Source organism: Coregonus lavaretus (genome assembly GCF_964263955.1).
Source record: "Coregonus lavaretus genome assembly, chromosome: 21".
Taxonomy (NCBI): domain Eukaryota; kingdom Metazoa; phylum Chordata; class Actinopteri; order Salmoniformes; family Salmonidae; genus Coregonus; species Coregonus lavaretus.
In genome coordinates, this window is record NC_140008.1 from 7,927,252 (window position 1) to 7,942,604 (window position 15,353).

Sequence of the window (15,353 nt, forward strand, 5' to 3'; positions counted from 1 at the left end):
CTTCTTTCTCACCTTCAGCGAATTCAAACGTGTTGCATACCTTGAGTACCTCCTCTCCCGCGACGTCTAGAACGTTGCACTTTTTCCTCCTTTTTAGCAATGCCACTCGTGGTCAGAAACAATTCAAACTTTAGTATCCAAATCTTCCAGTCTTCAGCAAAATGTCATTGTAGACACAAGCTAGATGGTGGTTGTAACAGAGCCATCTTCTATTTTTCGCGGTTTATTCTGACACCATGTTATGTTGTTACAATATTAATGAGCCGGACAACGGAGATCTGTCTCTCCAGTTTACTGAAGAACAGTCTGAATACACGTCACTCATGTTCAACTACAGATACCTGTATTGTACATCACAGGCACAAAGGTCTCTGATAGCGCGCTGGTGAACAGTAGCTGACAGTGTCGGCTAGAGATTATGTGCAGGAGCTTCCTGGGGGAATTTGTAGTCCTGCTGAGGTCTCTTCTCTGTTGCTAATTAGCATTTTGAATTTTTGAGAGTAAATTGAGGCGAATATATATTGAGAACTCACCTTGTCCGAGAGAGAATTGCATGGCTATCAAAACGTCACGCCATGGTAAGCCTACACGAAACCCAGACCTTAAAAATCCCAGAAGCAAAAATGAATGGGGGAAAAAAAACATTGAAACCATTACCGGGTTTTACCGCTAGATTTTATGGGTATTATGACACGTCCACAGTGCCAGACCATATTATTCCCATCTCCTCAAAAGTACTGTATCTCCACAGTTACAAATAATCTTTGGGATCTCTGCCCCTGTCTACTTGCCACAGGGTCCTAGCTATGCGGGATCCTTGGGACGTCCCTACCCCGCATTGAAGATTACATTAAAATGGTTATGGTTAAGGTAGGGGTTTTTAGATATTTATAGCCCCTTCTGTCTGTGGTAGGGACGTCCCAAGGATTCCGGATAGCACTGACACTTGCCACAGAAGCTTGTAGCCAATGGAAAACAACCTCGCGAGTTTAAATGTCCGGAGAGCAAACCAATGTTAAAATGGGGGTGAAAGGCTTGGGCTGTATTTGAAAATATGCAAATTATGCAACAAAAAAAATAGCAGTTTATGTGTATTCTGCATAAATCTCTGATCTAAATACAACGTTTGGTATATATACACTAAACTTTTACTATGGATTTCAGGATAAGAACGTTTTACTTTATTTTCCCCCCATTATCATGTTGGTATCTCCCCATGTCAAAGTTGACTGCATTGCTGTCATGTCTTTGTTGCTTCAATGCTAGCAAGTCCAGCGCGAAAGTGATTGAGTACAATCGTTTCTAAGAAAGAAAAAACTAATTCAACCATATCTGTAAGAGGTATGTATGCATTTTATTAATTACATATGATTCGTATTCATTGGACAACGAACCAGCTCATTGCTATAGCTAGCAAAGATAGCAAGTCATTCATCCATGCTAATTAGCGGAATAGCTAGCTTGCTTGCTAACACAGCTAGCTAACGTTAGCCAGCGAATAGCTATGCTATCTTGACTATCCACAATTACTTTTCATACGCCAAATCCAGTGGGTTAGCTAACATTGATGTTGATTTAAAGTATACTATAGACGAAGTCGGAGGTAGATTGTGTGTTGGCTGTTTACTTTGTTGACAAAGCATCGCTGGTTGTCCGCTAACGTTAGCTACCAAAGTGCCTCTACTAGTCTAGGACAAATATCCTTTTTGAGTTTTCTCCCCGATACTCTGTTGCTAATTCTACAAAGCCAGGCAATTTACAAGAATGATGTGCTATATCCAAATCAGAATAATAATGTCTCATCAACATGAATATTGATCTATCTAACAAAGTAAATCCAAGATGGAAGAAAAGCTGTATGGATCAGTGCCTGTCCCCTCGGAATATCTTCAACAGTGGTGAGTTCTTACCCCGTCAAAAAGAAGCCCAGGACATTTTGAACGACCTCCCCCTGGCAAATGGCAAAATGTTATGAATCTGAAATAACAGCATGTTTTGTTTTGATTGCATCTGATGGATTGTGCTACCTGCATCACCTAAATGCTTTGAATTGAGTTGACCACAGAACGACCTGTCTTTGACTTGCAAGCCTAGCTGATTGTGTGAGAATTGATTGTGCAATTGATACTATCAGACAGTTATGATCAAAGATTTATGTGTGTGTATATATATATTTACACACACGTCACATATAGAATGGCTTTCCTTTCCAGTTCTGCCTAATCTAGGAGACTTTCAACATGCAGGTGGTATAGAGAATATCAGAGGTTGTTTCTATGCTGTAGAAGCTGTGTCTACTGTAAACTACCTCATGAATATGGTGGAGGTAGGCCTGCCCTTTCTGGACCTTCTGGTACCTTTGAGGAGTCTGGGATTCTGAATGTCCTTGAGGGCATGGTGTATTTGTTTTACAGGACTCACTACAATATATTTACAATTTTTATTAACATTGGGGTCTCACTACAAAATATATTGGCTATAGAATTAACACTGGGGTCTCACTACAATATATTATGGCTATAGAATTAACACTGGGGTCTCACTACAATATATTTTGGCTATATAATTAACACTGGGGTCTCACTACAATATATTTTGGCTATAGAATTAACACTGGGGTCTCACTACAATATATGTTGGCTATAGAATGAACACTGGGGTCTCACTACAATATATTCTGGATATAGAATGAACACTGGGGTCTCACTACAATATATATAGGCTATAGAATAAACGCTGGGGTCTAACTACAATATATTTTGGCTATAGAATTAACACTCGGGTCTCACTACAATATATCTTGGCTATAGAATTAACACTGGGGTCTCACTACAAAATATATTGGCTATAGAATTAACACTGGGGTCTCACTACAATATATTTTGGCTATAGAATTAAGACTGGGGTCTCACTACAATATATTCTGGATATAGAATGAACACTGGGGTCTCACTACAATATATATATATTGGCTATAGAATAAACGCTGGGGTCTCATTACAATACATTTTGGCTATAGAATTAACACTGGGGTCTCACTACAATATATATATTGGCTATAGAATAAATGCTGGGGTCTCATTACAATATATTTTGGCTATAGAATTAACACTGGGGTCTCACTACAATATCTTGGCTATAGAATTAACACTGGGGTCTCACTACAATATATTTTGGCTATAGAATGAACACTGGGGTCTCACTACAATATATTATGGCTATAGAATGAACACTGGGGTCTCACTACAATATATTCTGGCTATAGAATGAATACTGGGGTCTCAATACAATATATTTTGGCTATAGAATTAACACTGGGGTCTCACTACAATATATATATTGGCTATAGAATAAACACTGGGGTCTCACTACAATATATTATGGCTATATAATTAACACTGGGGTCTCACTACAATATATTTTGGCTATAGAGTTAACACTGGGGTCTCACTACAATATATTTTGGCTATAGAATTAACACTGGGGTCTCACTACAATATATTCTGGCTATAGAATGAACACTGGGGTCTCACTACAATATATATTGGCTATAGAATAAACGCTGGGGTCTCACTACAATATATTTTGGCTATAGAATTAACACTGGGGTCTCACTACAATATATATATTGGCTATAGAATAAATGCTGGGGTCTCATTACAATATATTTTGGCTATAGAATTAACACTGGGGTCTCACTACAATATATCTTGGCTATATAATTAACACTGGGGTCTCACTACAATATATTTTGGCTATAGAATGAACACTGGGGTCTCACTACAATATATTATGGCTATAGAATGAACACTGGGGTCTCACTACAATATATTCTGGCTATAGAATGAATACTGGGGTCTCAATACAATATATTTTGGCTATAGAATTAACACTGGGGTCTCACTACAATATATATATATTGGCTATAGAATAAACACTGGGGTCTCACTACAATATATTTTGGCTATAGAGTTAACACTGGGGTCTCACTACAATATATTTTGGCTATAGAATGAACACTGGGGTCTCACTACAATATATTATGGCTATAGAATGAACACTGGGGTCTCACTACAATATATTCTGGCTATAGAATGAATACTGGGGTCTCAATACAATATATTTTGGCTATATAATTAACACTGGGGTCTCACTACTATATATATATATATATATATATATATATATATATATATATATATATATATATATATATATATATATATATATATATATATATATATATATATATATATATATTGGCTATAGAATAAACACTGGGGTCTCACTACAATATATTATGGCTATATAATTAACACTGGGGTCTCACTACAATATATTTTGGCTATAGAGTTAACACTGGGGTCTCACTACAATATATATTGGCTATAGAATAAACGCTGGGGTCTCACTACAATATATTTTGGCTATAGAATTAACACTGGGGTCTCACTACAATATATATATTGGCTATAGAATAAATGCTGGGGTCTCATTACAATATATTTTGGCTATAGAATTAACACTGGGGTCTCACTACAATATATTCTGGCTATAGAATGAATACTGGGGTCTCAATACAATATATTTTGGCTATAGAATTAACACTGGGGTCTCACTACAATATATATATTGGCTATAGAATAAACACTGGGGTCTCACTACAATATATTATGGCTATATAATTAACACTGGGGTCTCACTACAATATATTTTGGCTATAGAGTTAACACTGGGGTCTCACTACAATATATATTGGCTATAGAATAAACGCTGGGGTCTCACTACAATATATTTTGGCTATAGAATTAACACTGGGGTCTCACTACAATATATTCTGGCTATAGAATGAACACTGGGGTCTCACTACAATATATATATTGGCTATAGAATAAACGCTGGGGTCTCACTACAATTTATTTTGGCTATAGAATTAACACTGGGGTCTCACTACAATATATTTTGGCTATAGAATTAACACTGGGGGTCCTTTTCTTTTGTCTTCCTTTTACAGGATTCAGTCTGCTCAACAGCTTCAGGCTCTGCAGGGGCAGTATCCGGGCATCAACCATCACCACAGTCCTCATCCTCACTACACAGAGGAACCAAGAGAGGAGAGGGTCATGGCACATATGGCTGTCAATCATCACCCTCACTACACAGAGGAACCAAGAGAGGAGAGGGTCATGGCACATATGGCTGTCAATCATCACCCTCACTACACAGAGGGACCAAGAGAGGAGAGGGTCATGGCACATATGGCTGTCAATCATGAGCTCACGGCTCAGCAAGAACCTGCCAACTTAGCGAAAGGTACCCTGCTTCTTCATTCCCACAGAGAGCTGTATTCAATAACAATAAGGACAGGATCCTCAATGTATTGCTGGCCCGATGGATTTAAAGTTGATTCATTTGTGGGAGAAGTGTTCTTGATGCATTTCCCAATGGATTAACATTGGTGTGAAGGTTAACAGCAAGGTGATTGGAAGATCTCTCTCCCTCTTTCAGCTCCAGCGAAAAAGCGAGGGAGAACGGCACAACCGAAGGAACCCAAGGCACCCAAAGAACCCAAGGCCAAACCGGGCCCCAAGCCCAAGAAAGGCAAGGTGGGTCAAGAGGCAGACGGCACGCAGGAGAAGATGGACGAGACCGTCCAGAAGGTCAGGAAGAAACGGGACCGCTTCAAGGGCATGACGGAGGATGAGGTCATGAGCAGAACTCTGACTGACATCCTTGACTACAAGCTGGACTATGTTATTGTGAGTTCTACCTGTTTGTCGCTTTTATGCCAGACGTTATTATTAATGATGTAAGACAGACAATAGAGCTACCTCGATTTGTCCAATAAGAAATGTTCATTTGTTTCGAGCTGGAAAACGATTTTCTGTTTGCGTGGCCTAACGCAGTGTTTCCCAACCCTGGTCCTCGAGTACCCCCAACAGTACACATTTTTATTGTAACCCTGGACAAGCACACCTGATTCAACTAATCATCAGTGAGGTGTGTTTGTCAAGGGCTACAATGAAACTGTGTACTGTTGGGGGTACTGGAGGAGCAGGGTTGGGAAACACTGCCCTAATGAACACAACACAGTATTATGATGTGAATCTCTCTCTCTCTGTTCTAGATTGGAATCAACCCAGGTCTTGTAGCAGCCTATGTTGGACGATGGTTCCCTGGCCCTGGAAACCATTTCTGTAAGTTGCTTTAGTAGATATTTAGTCTTGCGTTCGTATGTGAACAGCCGTCAGGAACTCTTACTTTGAAAACATCTTCCTATTTTTTTTGTCAGCGCTTTCATTACCTCGACACCGTTTATGAATCAACCGAAATGGCAAAACTTTAAATTCAAGGCATCTTAACTGCAGAGCATTACAATTTTCACCTACATTTCAGAATAATAATGGTACGACGAATGAATTAATACTTAACCTCTTCAGGGAAGTGCCTGTTCTTGTCTGGATTCACTGATGAGCAACTCAACCACATGAGCGACACCAGTCTGCCTGCAAAATATAAGATCGGTTTCACCAACATGGTGGCAAGGACAACGCCTGGAAGCAAAGACCTCTCAACGTAAGCTTAGGAAGAAAGAAAATAATGCAATCCTTAAAGTCAGTCAGCAATGTGTTGAAAAATGAGGAGTGAGACAATGCAAAGTAAATCTCAAACAGTGGCCACACAGCAAGCTGGATTCACATATCGCTGGAATACAATGTTTGACTCGCATCTTGTGTTTCTTCACAGCAAAGAGCTACGTGAGGGCGCCTTAATTCTTGTAGAAAAGCTGAAGACCTACAAGCCTCTCATAGCTGTTTTCAATGGAAAATGTAAGTAGCCTCAGAACCCTGTTAGAGAGGAGACAATGCCAGTTACAAGAACTTTCCATTGGAATTCCATATTAACCGTTGAAATGATGTTTATTTTCAGGTATCTATGAAATGTTCTGCAGAGAGATGTTTGGAAAAAAGCCCAAGAAACTTGACTTTGGTCTGCAGCCACACAAGATACCGGACTGTGAAGTGGTAAGGGCTCTGCTTCCTGTTAGTCTGATGCAGTGCTCTGTTACCTGGTAGTCTGATGCGGTGCTCTGTTACCTGGTAGATTGATGTGGTGCTCTGTTACCTGGTAGATTGATGCGGTGCTCTGTTACCTGGTAGATTGATGTGGTGCTCTGCTTCCTGTTAGTCTGATGCAGTGCTCTGTTACCTGGTAGTCTGATGTGGTGCTCTGTTACCTGGTAGTCTGATGTGGTGCTCTGTTACCTGGTAGATTGATGTGGTGCTCTGTTACCTGGTAGATTGATGTGGTGCTCTGTTACCTGGTAGATTGATGCAGTGCTCTGTTACCTGGTAGTCTGATGCGATGCTCTGTTACCTGGTAGTCTGATGCGATGCTCTGTTACCTGGTAGTCTGATGCGATGCTCTGTTACCTGGTAGATTGATGCGGTGCTCTGTTACCTGGTAGATTTATGTGGTGCTCTGTTACCTGGTAGTCTGATGCAGTGCTCTGTTACCTGGTAGTCTGATGCGGTGCTCCAGATACTATATTGTAGGATGAATGGATGACAAAGAAATGAAGTGTTGAAAGAGAATGTACTTCCTGGATAAATATTTTTCCACAACTGGTCAAAAAGTCACCCTTTGACTAAACATTCAAATCTAACAAAAATCTCCTAAATATAGTCAATATTAACCAGTAGCGTAGCCAGAAACTCATTGGGGGAGTGGCGCTAACTTCTTGCAATTCTACAAATTTTTCCATGGGTCAGAGAGGAACATGTGCAGTTTTATAGCTCATCATGCTATTCTACACATCTTGCCATGATGCTGAGAGACAATTTAGCATTTTTAAAGCTAAAATAAAGGTGTGTTGACTGTGATAAAGGCACTGGATTATAAGATGTCTTGTTTGCTAAATGAACAAATGAAATAGGCTTTGGCAAGGTGCATATAGCCATAGAAGCACAGTGACATACAGTATGCCTCAATGATGTCATGTTCGTGGCTTATTGGGGGTGTGGCTTTCAGTTAGTTATTTTTGGCCACCCATCCCATGAAAGTGAATGAATGTCATTCCAGTGCACTGCTTGCTATGAATTCTATCTGATGGTGCATGTTTAGGTAAAAAGACACTGACACGTAGAGCATAATATCGTTATATTTTTCTGCTCAATCTGATTGGGTGGGCCTGGCGATATTAACCCCTTAGAGTTGATTGATGCACAGGTGCGTCATAGCAACATAATAAAACAATCCCCATCTAAATCAGTCAGTTTAAACTAGATATCTGTTTTTTTTGCTTTGGATGCGTCTCAATCCACCACATCCGCCGATGTCTCACTTCTGCGGTGAAAGGTGGCAGAGCTAGAGCGGTGTTTGTCAGACCGTGAGACATCCCATAAATCTGTTCTCACGAACGTCAATTTTCTCATGAGCGTCCGAACGGTTTGACCTACAATCAATTAAAGGCGAGACTCTCACGAACACGATGGTGTTCTCCGTTTTGCTCTATGACCCCCACAAGTGTCATGGGACTTGTCTGAAGGTAACCGGTAGTTTTGTGCCTACCCAACAAAAAAGGTTAAATATGTGTAAAAACAAAAATATTTCCTTAGCTTTCTTATATAGATATAGGACAAACACTTCAAAACCTTGTTTCTTATTATTTATTTTTTGACTGTCTTTTTTACCATTAATGAATGTATTATTCAATGCCTTTCTCTAAACTATAGTAGTAAAGGCCAAATTCAATCAATATATATATATATATATACCTACCTACCTAAAGGGGTCCTAAAATTCAAAATCAAATAGCTAAATTATCCATAGTATGACTATTTTAAAAACAATTCCTTAGAAATGACACAGTATAACCCTGCCCTCTCCCCTACAGGCGTTGTATCTGATGCCGTCGTCCAGTGCCCGCTGTGCCCAGTTTCCCCGTGCCCAGGACAAAGTGCACTTCTACATCAAGCTGAGGGAGTTGAGGGACCAGCTCAGGGGCGTGGCCAGAAAGGACGACATTCAGGAGTTAGAGTATACCTTTGACCTGGGACTGGCCAAAGGTAAGAGAACGTGCTGCAGAGTGCTAGAACGAGTATTCAAAATCATTTACATAAAGTACATCATTAACATAACATGTACATTATTATGAAACGGTACAATGACATTACATTTGGAAATGAAATTAAAAGCCATCACAGTTCTGCCCTGTCTCATGACCTTGTTGTTCATCTGAATGAGCTGTATGAGAACAGTCTTGTTCACCAGATACATGGTAACCGTTTACATGGTAACAGTGTACATTGTAACAGTTTACATGGTAACAGTTTGTTTGTTCCATAGAAATACATTTAATTCTGTGTTTTCTCCACCCTACAGAGGACGCCAAGAGGATGGCGATCAAAGAGGAGGCGTACGACCCGGGCTACGAGGCGGCCTTCGGCGGAGCGTATGGCGAGGGTGGGCCAGGGCCTGAGGAGTGCCAGAGCAACGGCAACGGGCACTGTAACTTCTCGTCGGCTGAAAACACAGGTCAGCACAGAGATGGCTGGATGCACCATAGAACTAGGATAAGCAGTAACTAGTTCAACGGTATGGACTCCCCACAGCAGAGTTCTCCCCAGGATCTTTTAACAAGGTCACCATTATTGATACACACCCATGCTGAGTACGAGGACCAGAGGGGGGCAGTGACCCTCTTTTAACTCAGCAAAACAAATGGCCTGATATGAAAGTATAAAGTAATGCTTCTGTTCCATTCTTTGGGGAGAACCCTGCCACAGGACACTAGTCTTAAAAGCGGTAGTTAACCCAAATTACAAAAGTATTTAAACATCCTCACCTTGAAATTAGTCTAGATGCCATGAGGTATGTGCCCTGAATGTCTCCTCCCTAGACACTGTTGTAGATACTTACACCTATCTGTGTTGGAGAGGTGTACGTAATATGGCTGATATTCTATACAGCCTATCAGAAGGCAAGTGTGAAGTGCCATATTGTGCATTCTTATCCAATATGTACAGGAGTGGCTAGGGCAGGGTTCTTCAATTCCGGTCCTGGAGGGCCGAAACACTTCTGTTTTTTATTTCTACCTGGTAGTTATTTGCACTCACCTGGTGTCCCAGGTCTGAATTAGCCCCTGATTAGAAGGAGAGGATGAAAAACAGAGGTGTCTTGGCCCTCCAGGACCGGAATTGAAGAACCCTGGGCTAGGGGTTGATGTGGAATGCAGGGATAGTATAACTATACACGATCACATTGCAGATGGCCAAAATAAACGAGACTGAATAGTGTTTCGAAACCAACTAGCGTATAGAATATTTTGACTCTCGCTATGTCTAGGGTTCCGAGCTAACTAACTGGGCCACAACCTTATATTAATGAGTAATTAATATACCGTCAGTATGTCTAAATACCCTGGTATACAGTATATCGCCCAAGCCTATTAGAGTATGAGGATTGCTGTTGACTAATGTACCTAGGAGACCCAGACTACAGATGAAAATGAGCTATCCAGCTAACTCTGGTGCAATTACATGTTGTACATGGTCCCTGACAAATAAACAATAAATACCAGGGTCCAGGGAGAACCATAGTCAGCCAGCCCAAGCAGGTCATAGAAGCTCAATTGTGACAACAAATGATGTATACAAAACAAGTAGAAGGCCAAAATGAAAGATTCAAACAAAGTCGTCCTGAGTCCACCTCTCACTCTGCAATCACCTGCTAATCACCCGTACCTGTGAACAATCACTAACTTATCATGCCTTGCTGGCACTCGCAGCACCTAGCCCGGTTGCTGCTGCCCCCTAAGCATGATATGTAGTGGAAGGGTTTAGCTATGGCCTAAAACACCTACCTATTACTAAGAATGGCCTCTAAGGTAGCATGGTCCAATCCCCTCACCTCAGTGTTTATTTTATTTTCATTTCAGACGCTGCCGACAAGGCAGACACTTCCCAACCTCCTGCCGCCGCCGCCACCACCACAGAGGGACAACTCCCGGACGGACAGTGGATGATGCAGTCCTTTGCTGATCAGATTCCAGACATTGGTGGCTCTAAAGAGCCTCAGGCATGGGTGGGCAATGTATGAGGAAGGGGATAGGGTTCGTTGGGAGCCCTATCTGGACGTGCACAGACCTCAACCCACACATCCTTAACCCCCCCCTTCAACAAGAGGCTGCACCTCAGTTTGAAGACTCAAATTGTAGCCTTTTCATTTTTTTTGTATTAGCCATTTAGAGATATACATGTTTAACTACTTGATAGATGGAATTGTCTAAATTGATAATTTTGAGGATTTGTGGAATATTAGCTTTTTTAAATCCTGTTTTGTCATACCATGTGTGATTGCCCTCAAGGCGGTCTTTTAAATATGTGAAATCAGGGACTTGACAATGATGCTTGATGCCTTTGGTTCTTTTGTTGTCATACTGTACTTGGCCACAGGCTGGTGTAGTAGGTGTATGCAAAGCAGGATACTGTTCTGACAGTACAAATTGCCCTAAATCAGACTTTTACACACTGGTTGAACAGTCAGTCCCAAATTAACCTGTGGCAAAACACATATATACAGTATGCTACTGGAAGTCATGCATTGTGAAATTTAGGATTAGCTAGTATTCTAGTTTGATAAATGCTGTGCCTTTTTTGAGGAGAACAGGTACTGAGTGATATGTGAACAAACTAAACATGGTCAAAAAGTGATTCCACGGAGGGATGTTTTGGAAATGTCTTCACAAGCCTTTTATAGTGGATTTACAATACTGAAGATAAGTGCTGTTCTCTTGTTGCTTTATGAGGTATGTTATGTTTAGTATGTTTCTGAACATTTTCTTCATTAAAGCTAAAATCCTTAGTTGCTACATACATTTTTGGACTTATAAATTAATGATTTATACCCATTGATTCTTAAAGTAAAGTATATAACTTTATAAATGCCCCAGGAGCTTAGTTAAACTGTCGTACCCCACCAGAACCCAAAATAAGCTTGTTTTACTCCAATGTTTTTAAACTAACACTGTATAGACTCAAAACATGGTTAAAACTATAATTTTAATATCATGGATGGTCAGTCCTTGCATCCATAGCTCTGTCTATGAATTTGAGTGGATACATTTCTTCAGGCCCATCCCTCAGCTTTTTACCAAAACAGAGGCAGGGTAAACACGTTATTGTTTCAATGAAGGATTCTAGCTTTAAATTATCCTCACGGGGTTTTTCTATTTTACTTGAAGTTGTTTTGTTTGTTTTACTTTCTGGAAAGATTTGGTCGTCTTGGTTTGTTTGTTTTACTTTCTGAAAATATTTGGTCTTCTTAGTTTGTTTGTAAGGGTTCTGATGACCTTAAAGCACATCAATAAACTTTTCATCCGTCTGCATCCTGAATGAGTAAACCCTGGGTCGTGTTTAATTAGGAAAACATTTTAAATGTATTTGCAACGGATAAGACATTTTTTGTATTTCTTATTGGAAAAGCCCAGGATGTCCCTCCCGGTTTCAATCAGTTTTCTTCTGTTTGGTGCCAATTGAACACGACCCTGTTCTTTCTTACAAATGTTTCATATTGTACATTACAATATACTCTTTGCACAAGTTTTGACTTCTGAGATACTGCTCATGATCCCTCTGGGCAAACGTATGGATGCACGCTGTGAGAATAACTGGTATATTACATTTTATTTGAATGCGTAGCTGTGACAGTATGTCAGAAGTTATAATACTTTAGCATTACAGTCTACACCAGTGGGTCAAGTTTGTAACCATGAAGCTATTGCAGCATCCCGTGTCACAAGGTTCCTACCGTGAGATGGATTAGGGTTGAAATAGTTCAGTGGCAGCTACAAGCTACCTCACTTTTTTAAGGTTTGTATTTTATTTTTGTGACCAATGTGGATTTAAATAAAAGTGATTTTGCCAATTTTGTATGAATGGAATTGGTCATACATGAACACTTCATCCTCTTAGTTAAAGACTAAGGCTGGGATTCAATCAGAAACCAAGTTATAGCGCGGCTGACATTTAAAGCTAGGATCCTTCATTGAAACAATAAAGCCGACACCTCTGTTCTGGTAAGAAGCTGAGGGATGGGCCTAGAGGAATGTGTCTACTCAGATGAATAGGCAGAGCTATAGATGCAAGGGACTGACCATCCATTATATTACGTATAGTTTTAACCATATTTTGAGGCTGTGTGTTTACATTTGCGCTGTATGAAAATGTATGCACTCACTAACTAAGTCGCTCTGGATAAGAGTGTCTGCTAAATGACTAAAATGTAAAATGTTTACAAAACAAACAAGTTTATATTTTGGGTTCTGCTGGGGTACGACAGAACTAAGCTCATCAAGCATATATAAGTTATAGTCTTCAACAATCAATGGGTATATATTAATTTATAAGTAAAGAAAATGTGATGTAGCAACTAAGGATTCGAGCTTTAAAGGACATTTCCAGTTTAGACATCTGCAGCATTTACCTTGAATCTCCATAAAAGCAGTAACATTGCCTTTGAAAGCTGCATTTTGTCTAGGCTGACGACGACAACACGAAATTCTTCCGCTGCTCTATGTTCTCCACATACTTTAGTCTGAGATTGCCATCGTTGAAGTCGTTTGTGGTGACGAGGGGCCTGAGGGGTATTGTACAAAACTAAGTCATCAGCGATTGGACCAATCAGAGTATTAAAGCCAATGATTAAATTTACCACAGATTATCAATTGTATTGATCAGAAACTAGTGGCCGAAATGTATTTGAAAATGGAAGGCAGTCAGGAGGAGGCAAGATCAGTTGGGACCATTCTAGCCAATGAGAGGGCAGATACGTGTGTGAACAGGCACAACGGTTTCCACTAGTTAGCCACAAAGTCAAAATTGGCCATATCGTAAAAATTCATGAAGATAAACATTTGCTTTTTGGTCTTAATTTAAGGTTAAGCATAAGGTTAGCAGTGTGTTTAAGGTTAGGCATAAGGTTAGCAGTGTGGTTAAGGTTAGGTTTAAAATCTCATTTTAAGAAAATACATTGTAGAAATAGGCGGCGTTTATGACTTTGTGGCTGTGGTAACTAGTGAAGACCAGGCACAACTTTGATATAAAGTGCTTTTTCTCAAAGTTGCCAGGATGTCACGTGTCCTACTTATATCAGTACACTCGTAACAACCTAATCATTACCAAACTTCTATTCGAGCAAATAAGCCATTACATTTTTTGTTAATGCGTTCCATGAAAGATCGGGGATGTACATGTACTCAGATGCAGACTCCTTGCAGACAGAGAAGAAACTGACATCCGTCTGGCCGGTGCATGGAGTCTGGGTAGCGATGCAACATTTTGTCCACAATGTGATCGGATTTAATCATTGCATGTAGATGTATGTGTCACTGATGCTTAGGAATTGTGCATGTACGTTATAGGCAGTGTTGTAGGCATGTATGTTATAGGCCCCCCAGCTCCTCGTCTTTCTCTCCCACTGACTGACTCACTTAGCCCTCCTTGAGCTCCGCCAGGTACCACACCATGCCGTTAGCCCTCCTTGCGCTCCGTCTGGTACCACACCGTGCCGTTAGCCCTCCTTGAGCTCCGCCAGGTACCACACCATGCCGTTAGCCCTCCTTGCGCTCCGTCTGGTACCACACCGTGCCGTTAGCCCTCCTTGAGCTCCGCCAGGTACCACACCATGCCGTTAGCCCTCCTTGCGCTCCGTCTGGTACCACACCATGCCGTTAGCCCTCCTTGAGCTCCGCCAGGTACCACACCATGCCATTAGCCCTCCTTGCGCTCCGCCTGGTACCACACCGTGCCGTTAGCCCTCCTTGAGCTCCGCCAGGTACCACACCATGCCGTTAGCCCTCCTTGAGCTCCGCCAGGTACCACACCATGCCGTTAGCCCTCCTTGAGCTCCGCCAGGTACCACACCATGCCGTTAGCCCTCCTTGAGCTCCGCCAGGTACCACACCATGCCATTAGCCCTCCTTGCGCTCCGCCTGGTACCACACACTCCTGAATCCTGCAGGTTGTTGTCACTCAAGTCCAGCTCTATCAGGTGTTTGAGCTGAGATCTGAAGGCAAGAGATTTGCAGCACCGCTTTGTCAGTTTACAGTCTTTCAGTCTGAAGGAAATATTTTGGGCAGAAACAAAAAAGTTTTAACAAAATAACCTCAATAACACCAATCCTCAGAGATTATATCAGCGCTTTTAGAGTTAAAAAATAAAATGTTTAACTGCTTTGTCAGTTTACAGTCTTTCAGTCTGAAGGAAATATTTTGGGCAGAAACAAAAAGTTTTAACAAAATAACCTCAATAACATCAATCCTCAGAGATGATATCAGTGCTTTTAGAGTTTA

At 40.8% G+C, this 15,353-nt stretch overlaps 1 protein-coding gene across 2 annotated transcripts; it reads left to right on the forward strand.

The window, feature by feature from the left end:
* The first annotated feature begins 1,216 nt into the window (after positions 1 to 1,216).
* On the forward strand, positions 1,217 to 12,927 carry LOC311149221 (G/T mismatch-specific thymine DNA glycosylase-like). Of its 2 annotated transcripts, XM_084186306.1 has the most exons (11): positions 1,217 to 1,341; positions 1,833 to 1,898; positions 5,015 to 5,313; positions 5,509 to 5,759; positions 6,128 to 6,197; positions 6,441 to 6,576; positions 6,748 to 6,830; positions 6,931 to 7,025; positions 8,897 to 9,068; positions 9,385 to 9,537; positions 10,940 to 12,927. In XM_084186306.1, exons 2-11 carry the CDS (start codon positions 1,843 to 1,845, stop codon positions 11,098 to 11,100), a joined length of 1,476 nt encoding a protein of 491 aa, XP_084042432.1. In that variant the 5' UTR covers positions 1,217 to 1,341; positions 1,833 to 1,842; the 3' UTR covers positions 11,101 to 12,927. The 2 variants fall into 2 exon arrangements, with proteins under 2 accessions (XP_084042432.1, XP_084042433.1); XM_084186307.1 differs by lacking the exon at positions 1,833 to 1,898.
* Positions 12,928 to 15,353: the final 2,426 nt, after the last annotated feature.

Excerpts from the sequence above, each read along its gene's own strand:
- LOC311149221 (XM_084186306.1), top strand. The coding sequence starts at position 1,843 with ATGGAAGAAAAGCTGTATGGATCAGTGCCTGTCCCCTCGGAATATCTT. Across the intron at positions 6,198-6,440 it reads TGGCCCTGGAAACCATTTCT|GGAAGTGCCTGTTCTTGTCT; the intron begins GTAAGTTGCTTT and ends TAACCTCTTCAG. Across the intron at positions 9,069-9,384 it reads TGACCTGGGACTGGCCAAAG|AGGACGCCAAGAGGATGGCG; the intron begins GTAAGAGAACGT and ends TCCACCCTACAG.